At 44.9% G+C, this 21,816-nt stretch overlaps 1 protein-coding gene across 14 annotated transcripts in view; it reads right to left on the reverse strand.

The window, feature by feature from the left end:
• Window positions 1–12,832: 12,832 nt before the first annotated feature.
• Window positions 12,833–21,816, reverse strand: part of SOX5 (SRY-box transcription factor 5) — a 590,818-nt gene continuing 581,834 nt past the window's right edge. For all 14 annotated transcript variants that reach the window (XM_054281898.1, XM_054281897.1, XM_054281899.1 and 11 more), the window contains 2 exons: window positions 19,034–19,250; window positions 12,833–14,823 (listed from right to left, as the gene is read on the reverse strand). In XM_054281898.1, the coding sequence (XP_054137873.1) occupies window positions 14,520–14,823; window positions 19,034–19,250 (521 nt within the window). In that variant the 3' untranslated portion in view covers window positions 12,833–14,519. The remainder of the gene's footprint in view (window positions 14,824–19,033; window positions 19,251–21,816) is intronic.

Here is a 21,816-nt window from a genome sequence, read left to right on the forward strand (position 1 = left end):
AAAACTTTGTTTCTTTGTTTGCCGTCATAGAGGATGTCATTTTGTCAAAGAATTTCAATCTCTGCAGGTCAAGGCACAAGTTCTGAGGTCTGTAAGTGCATGGGGACATTCCAGGAGGATGCAATGGAGCCCCAAACACCCATCATGAAGGCATGAAATGGTCAAAGGAGTGGCAGCCAGCAGTGCTGTCCTGTGTGATGTTCCGAGCAGATGACTGAAGCCACCCCTGCTCCTTGCTGGGTCATGGTCACTTCTGGAAAAGCAGGAATTTTTGTGCAATAAAAAGCCCTGGAAAAATGTTGGTTTTGGTTCCTTTGGAAGGGGTCTGTTGGAGGACACAGGGAATGTCCCTTTCCAAACCCACACGCTGTTTTTTTGTCTTTTTCTCTCCCCCAGAAGAATCCTTACAGCACACAATCACCTTCCAGCTCTCACCTGGGAGGGAAAACAAAGTGCCCACAGCACGTGTCCCTTACAGCAGGGTTAATCAGGGGTTACTCCGTGGTGTAAATCCCATCCAGGTGAGGCCAGAGGGATCTCAAAGAATGTGACAACAGCAGCTGTCATCCAGTGACCGCTGGTGGCCCCTGCCCCATGGGTTTTCAGGGATCAAAGCCCATGTGGAGTCAGGCAGTAAAATAAAGCTGCAGCCTTTCTAGGCTGTGTCCCAGCACGGTAATTCTACTACAGCGTTACTCCAAGGTCCTCTGAGTAGCTGCGTTTAATAATGCTTTCCAGCAAGGTTCCATTTATAAACACTTCATTATTAATAAAGCATGGCAATTTGTAGCATGCATAAGAATTATTTATATTCATGTGCTAAGCAAGCCCATAGATTTAATAATATTGACGTCTTGTAGCAGGCGTTGTAACAGCTTGTCACAGCATCATCTGTTCAGCATTTCTTACTAATGCCTTTCATAGCAGGCCTCAGAATCATTTGTTAAAGGATGCAGCTGCATCTATTAAGCCTTTCATAAATATGAATAGCACATTTTCTAACATGGCACCATATATTAAATTATTACTGGGTGTTCTAACTGGAAACAGAATTTCTCCTTCTCACTTTTCCCCTTTCCTCGTTTCCTTTTTTCCTCTCCTTTTCCCTCCCTGCCTCTGCTCCCTGTTCCTGGTAAAACACTTTTGAGTGCTGCTGTGCACCCTGTACAAAATACAAAGCTTGTGCTTTGCACAGTTCACTTTTCCACTTTATTCCTATTCAGGAAATGCCTCTTTTTGGGGTTTTTTTTTCCCTCTCCTTTCCTTCTTCTGCCAAGTAAGGTAAAATTGTAGTGCACTGAAATGTTACTAGAGATTACATTCTTAATTGTGAATTTCCTTGCTTTTGTAAGTTTGCCTCAGATCCTTAACATTTTAATGCATTTTTTAAAATGGGAATTTCCATGCTATTTTAACTCATTAGTCATGGGCTATCATTTTTCGATGTAATTACTGTAATTTCACCAAGTGACATAATTACAGTAAATACTTTGAGTAATTACTATTCATATGGAAAAAGATATCTGGAGGTGTAATAATGTCATACAATAAAATATTTATGATGTGTAAGGACAAATTATGATGACATATTTACATCACACAGCGGCGTGACAACATTCCATGTTTGCCTTGGGCGAGGATAACGACACAAAAATGAGTTTTCAGTGATGTCATCTCTTGGTAACTTTACTAAGAGTTGCTCAGCATTGAGGTACAGCAAATTCAATAACTTAATTTATATGTATATATTTAAATATAAATACATATATTTATATTTATAATTTAATTTATATTTATATATTTAAATATAAATAGTGCGACCCCAGTTTGCCCAGGTAATCATTTTCCACAAACCTGGAAGAAAACCACTGCAGAATTGGTGTTATTCTCTGTGCATCTGTGAGTCCTAACAAAGCCATCCAGGACAGAGAGGAAAAGTAAAAGAGCTGGGTTTAGGAAGAGAGAAACTCTTCAGGGAAATGCCAGGGAAATGGTGCCAAAAGCTGTCCTGTTTGGGATATTTGGGATTTGCCTCCTGCTAGCATCAGGTGTCAGCAGTGCCATTCCCTTGTGCAGCAGGGAACCAGCAGACCTGGCTGCCAAGGTCAAAAGCAAAACCAGCCCACTTCTTTTGTTAAAAAAGAGGAATTCTGAGGATCTGATAGGATTTTAAATCCATATTGTCTTTCTCTAATGAGTTTCAATGCCATCATTAAGACACAAAGCAAACATCTAACGCCACTTAAATATAAGCATATGCACATCATACACAAATGTTACCGTAAATACCTGTCATTTCTGCTTGCATAAATTCACAAACTGTTATTTCTGTGGAATGAGCTTGTTTTACAGACCTGCAGAGGTTCTGACTGGAGTCAATAACCCAGTGCACTGTGGCCAATGTTCAATTGCTTGCCAGAGCCCCAGGCTAAGCTGGTCCTGTAAATCTTAAACCAGATCCTTGGAACTTGCAGACAAATCCAAAGACCAAAAAAACCAAGACCAAAAAAACCAACAAACCAAAAAAAAAAAAAAAAAAAAAAAAGAGAGAAAATGAGAAAATTAGAAATCAGATGCTCAAGAGAGAATATTCTTGCCAGTAACATGACAGAGTCAAGTTAATTCAAAGTGATTCAAAAAGAGAGATGATTTATTTTTATTTTTTTTTTAGGATATTGCTGGCCAGTTCTGCATCCTGAATCTGATTGACATATGATACTGCTAGGCTGAATGAAGACGTTTTGCACATGTTTTTGCTTTAAAGAGCAATTGCTAGGGGTAACACTGGTTACTCACAACGTGGAGACATGCCAAACTGTTTGGAGTTATTCTGAATGAGAGTGGATCGCTGGCTATCTCCTGCTTCAAGGTTTGTAGGGCTGGGAGCATAATTCAGCATTCCTGACATCACCATGTGAGCACATAAACTCAGAGAATTGGAAAAATAAATGGGAGGGGGGCTCAGGTTCCTACCAGGTGTGCCAGTCACTTCTGTGAATGGCATTTCCACTGCAAGGGCTTGAATGAGCTCCTCAGCAGACTTCATGGGAAGATCTTTGACTTTTATAATAATTTCACTGCAAAAAATAATGTTTGACATACATTTTTGACAGGGGTTTTTGAACTTCTTTTCTTTCTAATACCCATCTCTTTCCTTTGCTGCCTTTAAACGCGTCCTGCAGAATTTCATTATTTTTTAACAATCTATACCTTTCAGAACATACTTTCCACATCTGGGGATTTTGGAATAATTTTTCTGAATGGAAGCTCCTCTGTCCCATGAGGTGTTGATGCAACATTGAGAGCAATGGCAAATTAGTCATTAATTCTTAACAGCAGCCTGAATCTGCAGAGGCAAGCTTGAGTGGGAAAGTCCTTCAATCTGTGTCAGGATTTGATCCCTCCTTTTGTTTGTTTGCTTGGTTTTCAGGCAGCACAGCTGGTCCTCCTGCTCAGCCCGTTCACACTCCAGAGCAGCTCCAGGTTCCCTCAGCATCCCTTTGCATCAGAGCAGCAAAATACTTCCCTAGTTCTGTGAAAAAATACCAAAAAAACCAACAAAACATAAACCAAACCCAGAACAGCTCTATGTGAACTATCAGCCTGTTCATTAGTGCACATGACAAGTTTCCCTGCATATATTATATATATATATATATATATATATATAAAATACCCTGCACCAAAAACCAGGGAATGGAGAGATGGGAATGCCCTGCACCAAAACCAGGAATGAGAGATGGGAATGCCCTGCACCAAAAACCAGGGAGTGAGAGATGGGAATGCCCTGCACCAAAAACCAGGACATGGAGAGATGGGAATGCCCTGATCCAAAACCAGGAGTGAGAGATGGGAATGGCCTGCACCAAAACCAGGGAATGGAGAGATGGGAATGCCCTGCACCAAAACCAGGGAATGGAGAGATGGGAATGGCCTGCACTAAAACCAGGGAATGGAGAGATGGGAATGGCCTGCACCAAAACCAGGGAATGGAGAGATGGGAATGGCCTGCACCAAAACCAGGGAATGGAGAGATGGGAATGCCCTGCACCAAAACCAGGGAGTGAGAGATGGGAATGCCCTGCACCAAAAACCAGGGAATGGAGAGATGGGAATGCCCTGCACCAAAACCAGGAGTGAGAGATGGGAATGCCCTGATCCAAAACCAGGAGTGAGAGAACGGAATAGCCTGCAACAAAACCAGGGAATGGAGAGATGGGAATACCCTGCACCAAAACCAGGGAATGGAGAGATGGGAATGGCCTGCACCAAAACCAGGACATGGAGAGATGGGAATGCCCTGCACCAAAACCAGGGAATGGAGAGATGGGAATGCCCTGCACCAAAACCAGGGAATGGAGAGATGGGAATGCCCTGCACCAAAACCAGGGAGTGAGAGATGGGAATGCCCTGCACCAAAACCAGGGAATGGAGAGATGGGAATGCCCTGCACCAAAACCAGGAGTGAGAGATGGGAATGCCCTGATCCAAAACCAGGAGTGAGAGAACGGAATAGCCTGCAACAAAACCAGGGAATGGAGAGATGGGAATACCCTGCACCAAAACCAGGGAATGGAGAGATGGGAATACCCTGCACCAAAACCAGGAGTGAGAGATGGGAATGCCCTGCACCAAAACCAGGGAATGGAGAGATGGGAATGGCCTGCACCAAAACCAGGAGTGAGAGATGGGAATGGCCTGCACCAAAACCAGGGAATGGAGAGATGGGAATGCCCTGCGCCAACCCCTCTGAGGGTGGCTGGTGCCCATAGAGTGGACATTGCCACGAGCCTTGGGAATAAACCCAGATCCTGGCAGCAGGCAGTGCCCACCAGGCCAGGAACACTTGCTTCCAGTCCTTTCCAAAGCGTAGTTTGTTAGCTAGCTACTGAAACTTTAAGGAAGTCTAAATGCCTGTAAGTGAAACAAGGCAGAAGTCTGTTTCAATAAACTTCAAAGTGGCATTGAGGGGTTTTTTATGCATTGTATTTTGTGAAGGCATTTGCTTCCAAATTGTGTTAACAAAAATATGTTGTTTGACAGATATCATCTCGGCAGACAGGTTGCCTAATCTGTTTTATTGACAAATTGACTTATTATTTGATCAACTTGAATATAGTCTTCAAGATATACTTCCATTATAAAAAAGTACATGGAACAGGGAATAATGTGTTTAGTCCATCATCTGCTTTCAGCTGTCATTTAAACATTGGTGTGTCTGTGAGGAAAGAAAAAAGTTATCCAGTTGTTTTGATCGTGCTGTCAGAGCTGTCTGTATTGTCTGGGGGGAATGCCCATGTAATTTCTCCCTCCTTGATACGATAATATCTTGACCCTCCCCATTCAGCGAGAAAAAAGCAGGTTACCACGGCTCTACCCACCACCTACATGAAGTTTCACATTCTATCAGGAGAGAAACAAAGCGTCTCTGGGAGCCACAATCACTTATACTTCACTTCCTCTGTCTTCTCTTTCAATGGGACCAGGAAACAAAGTGAAGTTTAAAGGTTTCCCTCACTGCAGGCAGAAACGCTTTTTTTTTAATAAAAAATTAAAATTCTGAGCTGTTGTGTTGCTGTCTTTTCATTAAGGGGGGGCGAGGGTGGGCTGTTGGTTGTGTTTATTTTTAAGCCAATAAGTTCCACTTGAAAAGTTTCAAAAGTATAGAGAACAAAAAAGAAATAAGATCCATATGAATTCGGGTAACAAGGCAGATGTGACAGCTTTAAGGCACTGAGTGAAGGAGGAGATCAGACAAGATTTAAACCTGGACCTACAGGAACAACCTGCTCCCTTTGGCTGCTTGCTCTTGAAACTTAACACCAGAAATGAATTCATACTGGGAGCAAGGCAGTCACTAAACAGAATTCCTCCATTTGGCCCATTTCTGGGTGTCACTCCCAATTTGTCTGTTTGCAATTACACTCACAGTAGGTGGATCAGCTCCACCAGAGATAATTAACCAGACCCCGTTTTGTGATAGAAAAATCCCTCTGGATTCCAGATAATTACCAGTATTGAAAATCTCAGCCCTTTAAAATCAAATGGAATAGACTTTTCATTGGGAAAGTAAATGCACAAACTGAATTAACAAACCCCTGAAGTTGTCAATAAAAAGGAAAATTATTTTCTCCTTCTTGTTTAACTCAGTGGGTAAATATATCCTTAGAGGGAAGTTGAATAGGCTTTTGATGCACAAAAGCTGGGTTTTGATAAAATGAAGCCCCTAAAAGAAGCCCCAAATCCAAACAGTTGTGTTAAAAATATGGGAGCTCTGGAAGTGACAAAGAAATCAGAAACCCTGAGCTGTCCCATCCGTGTCTGGTTTAGCAGAGCACAGATCTGACTAATGGAAACCTGGCCACAGAGAGAAAAACAAACCCAAGCCACCCACAATTTGCTCATCTTCGGGGTTTTTTCCTCCCTATTTTTTTAAACTGCAGACACTTAATGCCATGCTTGTCTGAGAGCTTTTCCTGTAGCTAATAATACTTTGCACTGTAGTGCCTTTAATCCAAAGATCTCAGAGTGCTTTGCAGGCATTAATGAATTAAACCTCATAACACCCCTTTGAAGTAGGCATTATTAGAGCAGCCTTAGAGATGGGCTGAGCAATTTTCCTGAAGTTGTACAGCAAGTCCCTGACAGAGTCAGGAATAGCTGCTCAAGTCCTGCATCTCAGCTGCTGCTGCAACCGCCCTGCCATCCTCCCAGATTAACTCCCTTAAATCATTTTCATTTTAAATAATTACTTTGATTTACTGACTGTATTTAAGCCGTATCTCTGTTAAATACAAGGGGAGGTATCGATTTATCCGTGCTGGGTGAGGCACTCAGTGCTGAGGGAGCTGTGCTGAGGCTGTGGAGCTAAAGTGACACAAATCCCCGGGTGGGGATGCTCTGGGGGGGCACAGGAGGGGCTGGGCAGGGCTGGGCTTCAGCCCCATCCTCAGGCAGCCCCAGTGAGCCCTGCACAGGGCTGGGACCCACCTGAGCACAGGGACTGCCTGGAATCACCAGCAGCATCACCCAGGGGTGCTCATTGCACCAAAAAGGGTCCCTGTGGTTGGAATCACCAGCAGCATCACCCAGGGGTGATTATTGCACTAAAAAGGGTCCTTATGGTACAGCTGTGCCCCTGCCACACACATCTGGGGACACACCAGCCCTCCTCCTGACCTCGCTAAGACTGAACACCCGGTGGGGATTCAAACCAAGCCCAACTTCTCTCAAAAAGCCCTTCAAACTCGAATTGCCATGCAATGCTCGCAGTGTTTGTGCTGATTCCTGTTTTTAATTAGGTTCTCAGTGATGGGGGTACCATCCCACTGTCCTTTAGGCCCAGCTCTACTGGGAGTCTCCCTGCTTGGAGTGTTTTAGGTTTTTGTGGAGAGGTGCATTTGGCTTTAACCTCTTCCTAAAGACTTGGCCTCCCCAAGGAAGGGGTGAAGGGCATGCCTGGTTTTGGTCTAACTAACATTCCATGTTGCCTCTGACAGCATCCTGAAAGTTATATGGCTGTAAATCTGCAAATAACCAACCCCAAAATCAAGCCATTATTAATCTCATGTCAAGCAGTTCTCTCTGAAACCCCCCTCACATCCTCCTGAGCCCTGTGGAACTGAGTCTGTGGCGTGTCCAGGGCTCTGAGCAGCATCTCACCTGAGCCAGGCCAGGGGTGCTGCAGGGCTGGCTTCTCCTTCCTGGCTGTGGCCAGCAACAATCCCTGACTGCAGCGCCCCAGTGCCCCTGTAACACCACAGGAGCATCCCAGGGACTGAAATGAGCTACTCCAGCTCTCTGGCTGCTCTCAGGCAGCAGATTCCTGAGATAAGTATGCTCCAGGACTGTCTGTCCCTCTGCAGAACGCGCTCTCCCCTGGCTGGCCCGACAGACAGACGCTGCCTGCTCCATTCCCCGTTGCCTTGCTGTGCATTGCTGAATATTGATCCCCAGAGCTCCCTGCCCTGCTCCCGGCCCTGCAGAGTCGCAGAGCTGGGCTCCTGGGGAGGCACACACGCTCCCATAGCCCCTGCTGCCTGCTGGGGGATGTCCTCGCTCTCCCACACACACGGAGCCTGCCTCGCTCCCTTCTGCGGAGCTAATTGCCACACGTCTGTCTTTAAAATAGTCTAATGTCATAATTATCCTCATCTTCTTCCTTCCTGCTACAGGCAATTGCTGCAGTGTTTCAGAAGTTTTTGAAAAAAAAAATTTAAAAAAACCCCAAGCAAAACCCTGTCAGAACTTGTCTGGGGAGAGAACTTGTACCACTCCCAAGGCTGGGCCATACCACTTAAGGACAGCAGAAACTTTTATTTCACTTCAGCTGCACACTCAGGTTTAACTAGCTGTCATTCCTGGTTTTGCAAAGCCCAGCCTTATCCACACATACTACAGTTTAGCTGTATCTATCCTCAGCTCACATTGTCTCTGGTTCTCCGTGACATTTTTCCACCACAGGTGTAGGGAACGTTTTTGCTTGTGCTTGGTACCAGCCCTACCAAAAAGGAAAACAGAAAAAAAAAGAGAGGAAAAAAAAAAGAAAAATGTTCTCAATCACTCCATCTCACCTGCTGATCCAGGTGGGCAGCATGGGCCATGGCAGCAGAGAAGGGCTCCCTACATCACGTTGCTGACAGTCCCAGAAAAAGGGATTCTGAAGGGTTAAACCATCCTGACTTTACTGGCCTGAGCCCCATCACATTGTTCTCTCAATCCCATTCCCATGCCACTGCAGGTGCCCTGCAGGTGCCCTTGGCTGTCTCAGGAGCTGCCAGAGCAGATCCCTGGTTTGCTGCTGGCAGTTCCAGGTGCCACCTCAGTGACAGGACGAGCACAGAGCCCAGCCTGGCACACCACAGCAGTGGGGACAGGTTCATAGGCTCTCCTCCTGCTTCCCCAAATATTGCCTTTTCCCTCCAGGAAATCTGGAACCACAGAGTGGCATCTGTCAAGCCGTAGGCACTTGAGAGTAAGCACCCATCAGAATAACTTACTGTCAAAACCAGGTACAAATTCATTTCATCCCACTTGCTGCCATATGCTGCTGTCAAAACTCCATGAACTGTTTAGGCAGCATGTTGGGACATTGTGACTAACTCTGAGCAGAGCTATTTTTTCTGTGGCTCGGTGTCCCTGTTTGTCATTGGGTATTCCCTGGGCACAGCAGGCTCAGGGGGAACCCAGCCTGGGCAGTTTCAAACCCCTGCCCATCATCCTGCCCATCGTGCTGCCCTCTGCCCTGGCCACTCTGCTCAGGACCAGCTCCTCTCTGCTCTGACACAGGGTTTGAATGGTGGGGTGATTTCTGCTCTGTGCTTTGATGAAATTCTTCAATCCTAGAGCAGCCTGCTAAGCTGAGTCCAAATCTCATTTTCTACTGCTGGAGCCCAGGTGTTTTGCTCTCCTGGCAGGAAGGTTGGCCAGCACGCCCTTTGCTGCAAGAAGTGGGAAACAGACCACAGGATAGGTAAAGAACACATTTGCTGTTTTATTGGTGCCTTGCAGGGCAGTAATACTGAAAAAGGGGAATGCAAAAGAAACAAAAAACCCAAAAACCAAAACCAAAAACCCAGGATGGTGGCGATCCACATCGTATTTTTTTTAAAGAGTACATCAACTCCTGTTTTTTTTCATTTATTGTGGCATGAATGATAACATAAAACCAAAACATGAAAATATACAACTTATATTACACTATGTGTTATGAACAAAATATAAATCTATAACTCTATGTTATATTTACATAATTATTTCTTTTATTAAATTTCAAGTGAGATGGTAGGTTGCACATACTTTGTTTTAAGCTCCAGGCATTTGATTGTCTCTATTTCTTTTCTATTTTCATTTCACTTGTAAAATCCAAAACGTTAGAAGGAGTAAGAGCTTTAGAGCCAATGGAGCTATATAAATACTGTTTCAGCAAACCAGTGACAAAAAACACTGGGGAGTAGAGAAATCAGTCAGTAGAAAAAACGAACTTGACACGTTCTTCAATCTGGGAAACTGACAAGTTAAGATAAAGTCGAAAAAAATGTAAATATAAACCGAGCTAAACAGACAGCCCATGCCCTGTGAATTGAGGATACACCGAGTGAACGGCAGAGTTCTCTGCAGGATGGAGGGGATGGTTCTACCAGCAGTGGCCACCAAAGGGTTCCTGTGCCCCACACCTGCCCCACGCCGCCTCTCGGGCAGCACGCGGCTCCCTGCTCAGGCCCACGGAGCGTCACTGCTTCTGATGCTACAAACGTGGTGGCAGAGCCTTCTGCGGGGACAATAACAGCTCATCTCTTTGGATTAAAAAGAAAAAGCTCTGAAAATGTGCTGTAAAAAGGTTAAAGACAATTTACTTTCTAAAAAATGATTTAATTAAAGGCAGTCTGCTGCAGTAACCAAATCTTTGAAATAATGTCTTCGAAGAAAGAATTTCTTCCATACGCATTCATAATAAGAGGATTTGGTTACAAAACTAATTAAATGCTATAATAATAGCTAGTGTTCTTTTCTGGGGGCCTGATTAATACAGCGGAACGGTTAGATAAAGATGTTAAATGCACTTAAAAATCCTATTTTACTAATATAAGGCATGAATAAATGGAAAAAAGGATATACTCTGTGTTATTTAATTGAGCTTAGAAGCAAGTGCCTCAGTTTTTCCCTTTCTTTTCCCTTTTCCCCACTGCTGGAGATGCTGTTTCTCAAGCTCCCAGGGTGCATGGTGGCTTCCCCCATCCAGGAGGAGGTGCCTGATCCCCTCCTGCCTCTCCAGCTCCCAGGGAACAGCGGAACAGAGCCCACCCTGGCATCAGGGCCTCCGTGAGCTTCTAGGTTAATAAATCCTCATCTCCTCTAACCTGGTTTTTCTATGTGCTCCAGGGCACAGAGCCCAGGAAAAAAAAAAGAAAGAAGACAACACAATTTTTATAAATGCATATTTTGCTTTTTTGTTTTTTAGCGTTTTTTTTTTCCCCCAGAAAAGTCAAGAGGGACAGACAGAACCCTATTTTCAAATCTGATCTTCTACTGCTGAAGGACATGTGGGTGCTCATCCTTGGACCTCAGAAAACATTAGCACGGGCACAAAAAAGCATTTTGCTGGTTTGGAACCCCAGAGCCATTTCCGAAAAATCTATGTCTTCATCTTTTGGCCTCTTTTTTTTTTTTTTTTTTTTTTTTTTTTTACTTTTTACCATTTTTCTGCATCGTTTTCAACATCCCAAAGGTGGAGGAGGGGGACAGTCTGCTACAGCCCCAGGGAAGGGCAGGCTGGGCACAGCCTCTCCAAGGGAACGTGCATGGAATTGCCAGCCCTGGCTGGGGCAGCTGGGAGAGATGGGGAGGGCTTTGTGTGACACCACTGTGCCAGGGACACCAGGCTGGGCACACCAGGCTGGGCACAGCTGGCACTGCCCACCCCTGGTGCCCCCAGCAGCCTCTCCCAGGGCATCCAGGGCTGCAGCTTGGTCCCACTGAAGCCCAGGGACCCCTTCCCACCGAGCCCTTGCTCGCTCCAAGCCCCCCTGGCACCTACCTGGAGCTAAAACAAAGTGGCCCACAGTGACACAGTTAAACCAGAGAGTCTCTCAGCTCAGCTGTGGTGGAAATCAAGCATCCAGCAAATGTGTGGTGAACCCACGAGAGTCAGGAGTCATTTGTTCACAAAGACAGGGAACAAATTTGAAAGTTTAAAAAAAAGAAAATAAAAAGAAGCAATTATCTGTTTTCACATTGTACATAGTAATGATATAAAAACAATTGTCTATTTTTTTTTCTTCCTTCTTATCCAAGCAGAGTGCTTCAAAAAAATTGGCTCTTGATGACTGGTGTAATTAAATAACTAAAATGAGTGATGAGAGAGCAGAAGTTAATTAAGATTGAAAACAACACTCCCATTAATTCACTCCATCATAATAAACATCAGAAGTTGACATGGCTGGGGCCAAAATTAAAATAAAAGAAAGAGAAATGGTGTGAGCAGAAGAAGAAGCGATTTGTTTTCATATGTATATATATATATATTTATATATATATAAAAAGGTAAGGTGGGGAGGGGTATCCGTTTTAAATAGCCTAACAGCTTCATTTGCTGCACTGCCAAATTAGAACAGAATAAAATAAAGTTAAAAAAGGGGGGGGTGTAAATAAATTATACATAATTTACTAATCTGGGAACAGCTGACCATTATTATTATTATTATAATTACCATTCAACACTAGCAAGAAGAGGCAGTTCAACTGAAAAAAAAAACCCCAACACAGTCATAAAATACAAACAAAAAAGAACCCTCTCTGACACGGAGGATATGATCAGCTACTCCAAGCATAATTTCAGAGCAAATCTTCTGAGAGAGAGAAAACAGAAAAGAATTTTTCAAAGTAGAGGTGGAAATCAAAACGGGGAAAACAGAGAAAAAGAAAAGAGATGTAGCAGGGTGCAACTGTCACATGCCCAAACATGGGAGTATTGTCCTAAGTGTTCAATGGCATTTGCTTTTTGCTTTGCACAGGTCTGCAGAGGTCAGGTTACACTTCAAGTGGGATTGCAGAGGCCAAGAAAGGCATCCCCCCTCCTGCCTGTCCTGTTCATGGTCCTGCGCCTGGCACCAAGGGCTGGATTTGCCTGATTGAGGGGCTGATTGCAAAGCCAGGGCTGCCCAGCAGTGCTGACAGGGCTCTGTGGGTGCCTGGGCTGGGATCTCAGTGCCCCTGAGCGGAGTGGGGCTGACTGTACGGGCGAGAGGGGACAACAACAGCACTGCAGCTCCCTCTGGGACAGGGATTTACTGGGAGGCAGCACAGGGCTGCCATCCTCCGCTGAAGAAACAATTCAGAGGAGGGTTTGCCCCAGCACGATGCCAAGACCTCCCAGAGCAGCTCCCAGGCCCCTTCCTCGCGCTGCGGCTGCCCAAGGAGGGCAGAGCTGCCCAAGCCATGGCAGTGCTCCACAACAAGAATGGGAATAGTTCAGCACAGAGAATGATTTCTGAGCTGTGAGAGGCAGCAGTGAGGGAAACTCAGCACTGCACCGAGTTCCTGTAACCCGATCTGCAATTTGGAAATCTCCTCACAGCCATCAGCCTTCCTTCCCACACAAACATCCCAATGGTAAAAGAGGAATTTCTGCCAGTGCACAGGAGAAAAAGAAGTCAGTGAATAAAAAAATTGCCTTTTGAATCAGAAATCAGCACTCAGCCAACCTGAAGGGACGAGTTCATCAGAACTGGGCCCAGGTCATGGTAACTAAATTATGCTCAGCACTTGGTAACATTTCCAGTGTCCCATGCAGAACAAACCGCATTTTGGACAAGCCTTTTATGTTGTTTATGCTGCCACTTGAAGTGCAAACGTAAAGTAAAGGTTTCTTACAGACCAAGTCCCTTGGAGGCTGCAGGACTTCATTCTGGAGCATGCTTTTTGCTCATGATAGTCCAAGATTATTCTTATTAGTACCATAAACACGCACACATGAAAATCCAAGACCATAAAATATTTTTTCTCTAAATTTCTTATGTCTCTCTCTTTTTTTTTTCACCTGAGAACAGCACCTACAGTTTCCTTTAAAAAGCAAAAGCAAAAGCAAAAGCAAAACCAAAAACATATGTCTAATCTCACCAGCTGCTGGTATATCAGGTTCTTCAAGGGATTGTCTAAGATATAACACTGTCCTAACTTCAGACAGAGCAAGAAGCAAATGAAAAGCCAAAGAAAAACAAAACAAGAAGAGACCAACCTAAAAAAAGCAAACTGAACTAGTTCAGCGCTTTAGTACAAATTTGGCACTTGCTCAAAGACTCAGTATGGTGTGCAACTGATGAAGAGAAGTCCTCTCTTGAAAGGAAATGCTTGTTGGGGTTAACAGAAAGACTCCCCACTTCCTTCCTTGCCAGCCACGCGCACAGGCACGCACACACACACACTTCTGACCCAGATTTGACAGGGAGGAGGAGGAGGAAGAAGAGGAGGAGGAGGAGGAGGAGGAGGAGGAGACAGAGGGGGTTAAAAGGAATTTTATCTTTTTTTTTTCCTGTCAGGTGCATTACCAAAAAAAAAAAAATTATTTCTCTTTAAACTGTAGCACAAAACAACAAAACACATTCACAAGCCACTTGTTGGCACTGTGTACCTGAGTGAGAATTTCTAGAACATTGTAGAACAAACAGCCATAAAGTTTATTTGAAAAAAAAAATAATAATAATAAAAGGTCAACGGGTAAGACTTCAGTGCTTGGGTATAGCAGCTGAATTACTGGCATTATTTTACCCATAGCTTATATCATTCTGTTGTTGTCGTCGTCGTCTTCGTTTCCTTTCTTCTGAGCCTTTTTTCCTCTGGTGCAGGCTGATGTCTATTAGTCAGCTGATGTCCCAACTAGTTAAGACTAACAGTTAAAGTAACAGTCAGTGTATGAGAAAGTTAATGTGCTTGGCCACTGGCAAGGATAAACCAGACGGGGCTTTATTGATTGATCCGTTTCCGTTCCTCCTTGGAGTCCCGCGGGCGAGCGGCGGCCCCGATCAGTTGGCCTGGCCCGCCATGTGGTTTTCACTGTCACTGCCATAGTCTGCATCGGGGTCCTCCTCCTCCTCGTCGTAGTCGTCGTAGACGTCGCCGTTGGCCTCGTCGGGCTGCAGCTCCTCCTTGACGAGCGGCTCATCGCCCTTGGGCCCGTAGGCGCCGGGCAGCGCGGGCAGGCCGGGCTCGGGGCTGCTGGACACGCTCGAGTGCTCCGAAGGCAGGTGCGGCGAGGGCATGCCCGCCATGGCGATGGCTCCCGGGTACACCACGCCCGCCGTGGCCAGCGGCAGCTGCGCCTGTTGCCTGCCGGGACAGAGAGCGTTGTTATGGGATGGGAAACGGAACAACCTGGACACGCGACTTTCTACGGTAAAACAGAGGGAACTTGAATTTCTGATTCCAGTATTCGTGAATTTCCAAAAGTGACAGTACATTAAAAAATTACACCTCTCCAATGACACAACAGTGGCAGCTGCGCCTGTTGCCTGCCGGGAGAGAGAGATGTGAGGGGATGGAAAATAGAAGTACGCGGATACGCGACTTCCTACGGTAAAACAGAGGGAAGTTTAATTTCTGACTCCAATATTCATGGATTTCCAAAAGCGACAGCAAAACCTCTCCAATGACACTAAACTAACCAACAATCCAACACATTTCTCCTCCTCCATAAAAAATCACAAAACAATAAATTGTTACATTAAGTACACAACAGCGGCAGCTGCGCCTGTTGCCTGCTGGGAGGAGAGTGTTGTAGAGGATACAAAATAAAACAACCCGGACACGCGACTTTCTATGGTAAAATGGAGGGAAGTTTAATTTCTGACTCCAATATTTATGGATTTCCAAAGGTGACAGTAAATTGAAAAATGACAGTGCCACCTCTCCAATGATACTAAACTAACCAGCAATCCCGCAAATTTCTCCTCCTCCATAAAAAAACTCAAAACAATAAATTACTTACATTAAGTACATAAAAAATTTCGTTACAAAAATATAAACATCAAAAAACTTAAAAAAACGTAAAAAACCAAAACAACAAGAGGGAATGCAGGGGGTTGGAAAGCTGCATGGAACAGGAGGAGGGCGAGCTCAAGAGTGGATACTCTTGGGCATGCACAGGAATTCTTGCACAAGCATTCAAAACTCACCGAGCCATGCTCCACAAATAAACCCAAATTAATTCCAACTGATAAGAAAACCCCAGCTCTGAAAGCATCTCCAGCTGTACCTGAGCTACACAGCTTCAGCTTGCCTGCTTGTGAGGGAAACTTCCTTTCTGCGTCTGCTTGGTGCCACCCAAAAATAAATACTGGACCAACTGTGGTCCAACTTAAAACCCATGTATTTTGAAAAGCTTCCTTTTAAAAAATCCAGCCTGCTATCAGGAGTGGACATTAGAGTCACAGTAACTAGCCATAAACTGCCCACAGAAGGGAGGCAGCAAGGTCTAGGTAAACTGCACAGGATTAGGAAGGTGCTGCAGGAAAATGCCTCTGAATGAGGAGAAAGCAGAGGACAAGCTTCCTCCACATCCCTTCAGGGCCCTGCTCATTACCAGGGAGAGGAACAGTGGGCTTTCCAGAGCCAGGATGAGTTTACAGGATGGGTCACTAAAAGCCTCCCACTGGAAGGTGAGAGTTTCCACTGGGAGCAGCCCTTGTGAAAAGCAGATTCTCTGAAGGAAGGTGGGTAAAACTGGGGAAAGGCAGGCTTCAAACGGAAGCGGGCATTACTGAAAAATAAATAAAAAGCAAGGAAACAACACGAGCATTTGAGAAAATTTCCTACAGGATGCCTTTACACAGCGTCTAAGCCTCGGAAACCTGTCTGCAGTAATGAAAGAAGAATTATTCCAGGGCACAGAAATTCCCTCAGCATCAAGAACACTGGCTGTGTTATACCAGTGTTTGTTTCCCTGAGAAGCCTCAGAGTCCCGACAAGCCCAGAGGTTTAAAATTCATGCTGCTTTTGTTGCCTTCCTGCATGAAGTAATTCCATTGCAGTAATTCTGTTCAGTACATGCTGCACATTGTAATGTCATCAGCGGTGTGTCCATCTGCACTGAAAAGCCTTGCCACAGGAGACAGGGCAGAGTCTCTTGAGATGAACATTGTTAATTAAGAATGAAACCCTTCCCTGTTCCCCTGCCTGCCTGTGCCCTGGCTGCACAGTAAGCCTCACACAGCACAGTGATCCTGAAAGGCTCTCCTCTGCCAAGCAGCTTTGTACTTGTTTGGAATTGCTTGCTGCATTTTCAGATACTTCCTGCCTGCCATCCAAGCAAGGCCTCCCTCCACAGAGCCCCTGTTTCCACGTTTCTGAAACAATCCAAGCTGTCTCAGCTGAAGATACAGCTCTTAAAGTAGGGAGCAGATCTAATTTGCATTTTATTCTTAATTCAGGAGGAAGGCTTTTGTTTTCTGGAGTCAGCATCCCTGCAACAAGATTCAGCACACTTAAATTGCTTTTAATATTTAACAATAGGAACACTTTGCACTTAAATGGTGCTTTTCAGAGTGCTTTCCAAATATTAAATAATTTAAGAATAGTGTTTTCCCACCTCTATGGGATGCCCAGCCCAGAGGATCTTGCAGCAGTCCTCAGACATTAATGTATTAGGGCTCTCAGCAGGCCCTGCCTGACACGCTACCACTGCAGATGAGGACACTGAAATAGGGAGTATAAAAAATTCCCAATTCTTCCCACTGGGATGCCTCTAGCATGGCCACAGCTCCTGCTAAACCAAGCACTTTCTGTGGTGCCCAGGCAGGAGCTGGGCTGGTGTTTGGGAGTTTAGCCCTAAATGACCTGTACTGATGGTGCACCCAAACCCACCTAAATAACCCATCTAAACCAGGAATGCAGTGCTGCGACTGGTGCCCGCAGCCACGGGCCACTCTGCCAGCTGCTGCCAGAAAGACTTCACCCTGGGTTCTGCCCCAGTGCAAATTACCTCCAGAAATGGCTTGATTTCAATGTCAGCCCTGCTTGGAAAGCTGAATTTCTGTAGGCAGAATGCTACAAGGTTAATTTTTCCCCATGATGAGGCATGCATGTTAACCAGATAAGCAGCGTTTGGGGGGGCTCTGTTGCCACCTATTCTTTTTCCATAAGGCCTCCTCCTCTTTTTTAATCTCTTGATGCCAAATGTTGGCTGACTTCCCTGTGTTTGTTTCAGTGCTTACCACTGGGATCACTGGACCTGCCAGCACCACAGGGTTAAGCAGCTCAAATTTCTCTGCTGAGCAGCTTATTCTAACAATGCACACTGTAGCTGTTTAAAACACAGGCTGCTGACACTTAACAGTCACTGGATAGATGCTCTCTCCTTTATTGCTACTTCCAGCCATTAACTGAAGAGATGTGCAACCCAGTTAATACCGAAAGGATTCCAAACTCAGATGAAACAGAACGCAAATTCCATTATTTCAGGGGGTTGCTCTTGTTGCTGGTTTTGCTTTTTTTTTTAGGATCCCTGAGTAGCTTTTAATTTTCTCATGTGATTACAGAAATATCGTGGAATATTTGATTACTTCGGATTCTTTTTGATCTGCTGTAACCAACACCAAGGAATATCTGCAGAAGGAAAATACATGCTAGTCTTCTAGACATATTTTATTCTAATCATATCAAACTGATCTATTAGCTGTTTATCAGAAGTGGCCTGGAAATTTCTGCCCAACAGAAAGCATTTAACTTGCTGGACTGTAAGACACTCCCAGGAAGGACAAATGAACAATGCAGACATGATGGGAATACAGCTTGGCATCAATCAACTGAGCCATGTCCATATTCCAGCTCAAGTTCAGTGTGCTCAGCAGTCCTTTTGCAGACCATTTGCCACAGATCCTACTGAATACAAACTTCTTTTTTTGGCTTCTGGATCCTCAGGCACTACCACAGATTCCTTCAGATATTTTCTCTGAGGCCTCCTAATAGTTGTAAGGCTTTACTAGACGACTTATTACTAGAAGACTTATTTCTTCAACCTGGCCCTCAGCAACCTGGGCTCCATCTGCACCCCTGTCCCCAAAGCCATGCACAATTCCCTCTGGGACACCAGGACCATCTCCTACACAGGATGTGCTGCACAGCTCTTTTTCTTTCTGTTCTTCAGCTCAGCAGAGTTTTCTCTCCTGACCATCATGTGCTACGACCGCTGTGTGTTCATCTGTAAACCCCTGCACTACGGGACCCTCCTGGGCAGCAGAGCTTGTGCCCACATGGCACATTTCTGTAGAAATAAGTTTCACTGGAAAATCTTAAAGCCTTTTTTCTCATGATCAGAGTGGAAATGAGACAGGTGGCTGAGGTGTTGAGTGTAAAACAGAAACAGCAATAGGGTTCCTAAAGCTGCCCAGCCTCCTCCTGGAACACTTTGCTGCGCAGCACAGCTCTCATTTCCTGTTACCAACACCCAACGCTCTCACCAATAAACTACGATAAAGAATGAAGACTTCCCCCTGATTTTGGTTAGTTTTTGGGTGGAACGGGAGTGAGGGAGGTGCCCCACCCGACGTTGAAGTACTGCCTCATCTCCTGGCGCCGGTTGCGCATGATGGCCTTGTACTCGCCGATGCGCAGCTTCTTGCCGTCCACCAGGCACGTGCGCTTGGGCCGCGGCTTGTACTTGTAGTCTGGGTACTTCTCCAGGTGCTGCTTGCTCAGGCGGGCCTGCTCCTCGTAGTATGGCTGCTTCTCTAGGTTTGTCATAGCTTTCCAGCGAGATCCTGCCACCAGAACACAGAAAAATGAGAAAAAACAGAGATGAGATGCCACTCATCCCCAAACGCTGCCAGGCAGGGAAACAAGTAGGTCACCCAGAAGAAGACACCCAAGGCCATTTGGCTTTGGGCTGGGAATCTGTCAGAGCTTCTAGACAGGGTTCTGCTCTTGTTTGTATTTGACTCATAAACCTCCAGGGGACGGCCAAGATGCAGAGAGAGGCGGCACTGGAAATTTTGACCCTGTATTTTACTGAAATTTATCTACTTTACAAAGCCTTTCAGATGGGCAGTAAAAGCGTGATCCTGACAATGGCAACACTGACACTCTGTTCCAGGAAAGAAGGCAGTGTGTTTTGGAGGGATGGACACACAGAGTCTGTTCTGCTGTGGCCCCACACTTTCCCCTGGCCACATGCCTGCTCACAGCTCCTGCTCATGGAAGGCTCCACTCCATGGGCTGCTGTCTGTGATCCACAGCTGGATCAAGGCATCAGATCTGCACAAGTCCACAGCCTCATCCTTCTGACAAACACTGGGTCTTTCTGGCTCCCAGGCTGGTGGTCAGGAGAGGAACTGGCTGGAAATGCTCTGCAGTCAGGTACAGGAGCCTGCAAAGACCCTAAATCAATGCCTTTAAAAGCTATAAACTATCCCAGATGTGTCAGTGGGGTTTTAACTCCAAGACCAAGTCCTGAGAAACACTGCCAGCCCCAACTGAAAGAATTTACTGTGTCATGAAGGGAAAAGCACTGGGCACTGGCATATCTCTCCCAGGAGCTGCACTATGGCTTCATTGCTGGCAGCCCTGTTTTCTGACTATGCTAACCTGGATACTTGAGATAGGGATATAGTAAAGACTTCAAAGTTGTTTTCAACTGCCTGCTGAAAGTTATGAACTAATATTTCTTAAAGGATATAATATGGGAGCAGAAAGTAAAAGTTCGGTAATCAGTTGCCCCATTTTATTTTTCCATTAAATATAGAAGTGCTTCAGGGTAAGATACATTTCAAATAACAGGAATAGTTCAAACTGTGAAACCTGTGGCCTAGAAAGAAAACTTTATTGGAAAATAGTCAAGTTTCCCACTGGAAAAATGTTGGAATAGTTTCTCAGTTTAATGGGTTCATAATGCCATATGCCATACTTGACTTCCTCTTGTTCCTCATTTTTTACGGTCAGCTCATGCTACCCCTCAGGCTGGTCTTATCCCACTGTACCCCCAATACTTGCAGTAGAGGGAGCACAGTTATCCTTTCCCCAGGAAAGGAAACACTTTCATTCCCTCTAGAAAGGCCTGTTCTGATTACTGACACCATTTCCCCATTGGATCTTTATTCCATGCTGCAGTCTGGGCTTCCAGAGAGAAGAGCTGGTACCAGCTGCCCTCACATCCAGAGATAAGCAGTGTAAGAGCAGCGATGTCTTTGTCCTGAGAAGGGGAAAAGATGTGGTGGCCAGAGTATTTAGGGAAAAAAGCCCGAATTCAAAGGCTCTGCAGCACCAAGCACTGCTCCTGTCCTTCAGCTGAGCCAGGGCAGACAGAGCTGTGCCCACACAGCTGTGTGTGACCGGCACCACATCTGGAGAGGGCAAATCCTTGAGTCCAGGGCACAAGAGAGATGCCCTCACCCCTGCCCAGACACTTGTGCTCCAGGCACACACGTGCTGCTTTAAAGCCACGTTTCTCTGACAAGATTTTTCAGCTGTTTGCAATATTCTCTAACTTTCAGTGCATTAGACTGACATTTTTCAATCTGAGTACCTGAATCACGCTGATTTTATGTTTAAAAACATTCTCACACAGAGAAACCCTTGTATGATGTATAGGTATGTGTACACATTTATGTAAACACATGTATACATTCCAAGAGAATTTCTGAAGCTAGTAATTAAATTCATTTTTTTCCTAAAATCTTTACATAGATTTCTCAGTGAAAATAATTAAAATATTTACTGAAAAATCTAAACAATGCATTATTAAATTGACAGGGTCCAGCAGTCCCATTTTAGCACTTTTTTAACAATTTACTAAAAAAACCATTATCCACAAGTTTAAGTTGCAGTGAACAGATGGATGACAAACGTATGCACAGATGAATTTAGTGACAAATCCGTGTATCTCATTTTTATGCTCAAAACATAATACCACAGTGTCAAACATAATCCCTAGAGAATTCTAGTGCTGGGAAGGGCACCTCCTCTCATTTTACTATAAAAATGACCCTGGATTGGTAGAACTCTATCTAAGTTACTCTGAGTGACAACAAGCTCTGTGACCTCAACTGTGTAGCGGTGCTGCTGGAAAAATGGGAAGGAGAAATTGTGGCTTTCTAATAAGGACACCCTAATATCTGGCTGAACTGTGAGATTTAATTGGTCACCCTGTGCCAGTTAACAGACAGCTTCCTGCTGGCTTCAAAAGCCTGGCCTTTTGCAGCTGAGGGAAGAACTTTGTGATGTTTCTGTCAAGAAGGAAGATGCCAGGACATCCCTCACTATTGCACACGTAGAATGAGAAAAAAAAAAAAATCAAATATGATCCTGTAAAGAAATAGAAACATCATCTTT

The sequence above is a fragment of the Melozone crissalis genome, unplaced genomic scaffold (assembly GCF_028551555.1).
Source record: "Melozone crissalis strain CALT ecotype California unplaced genomic scaffold, PUWL_Pcris_2 ptg000033l_1, whole genome shotgun sequence".
NCBI lineage: Eukaryota > Metazoa > Chordata > Aves > Passeriformes > Passerellidae > Melozone > Melozone crissalis.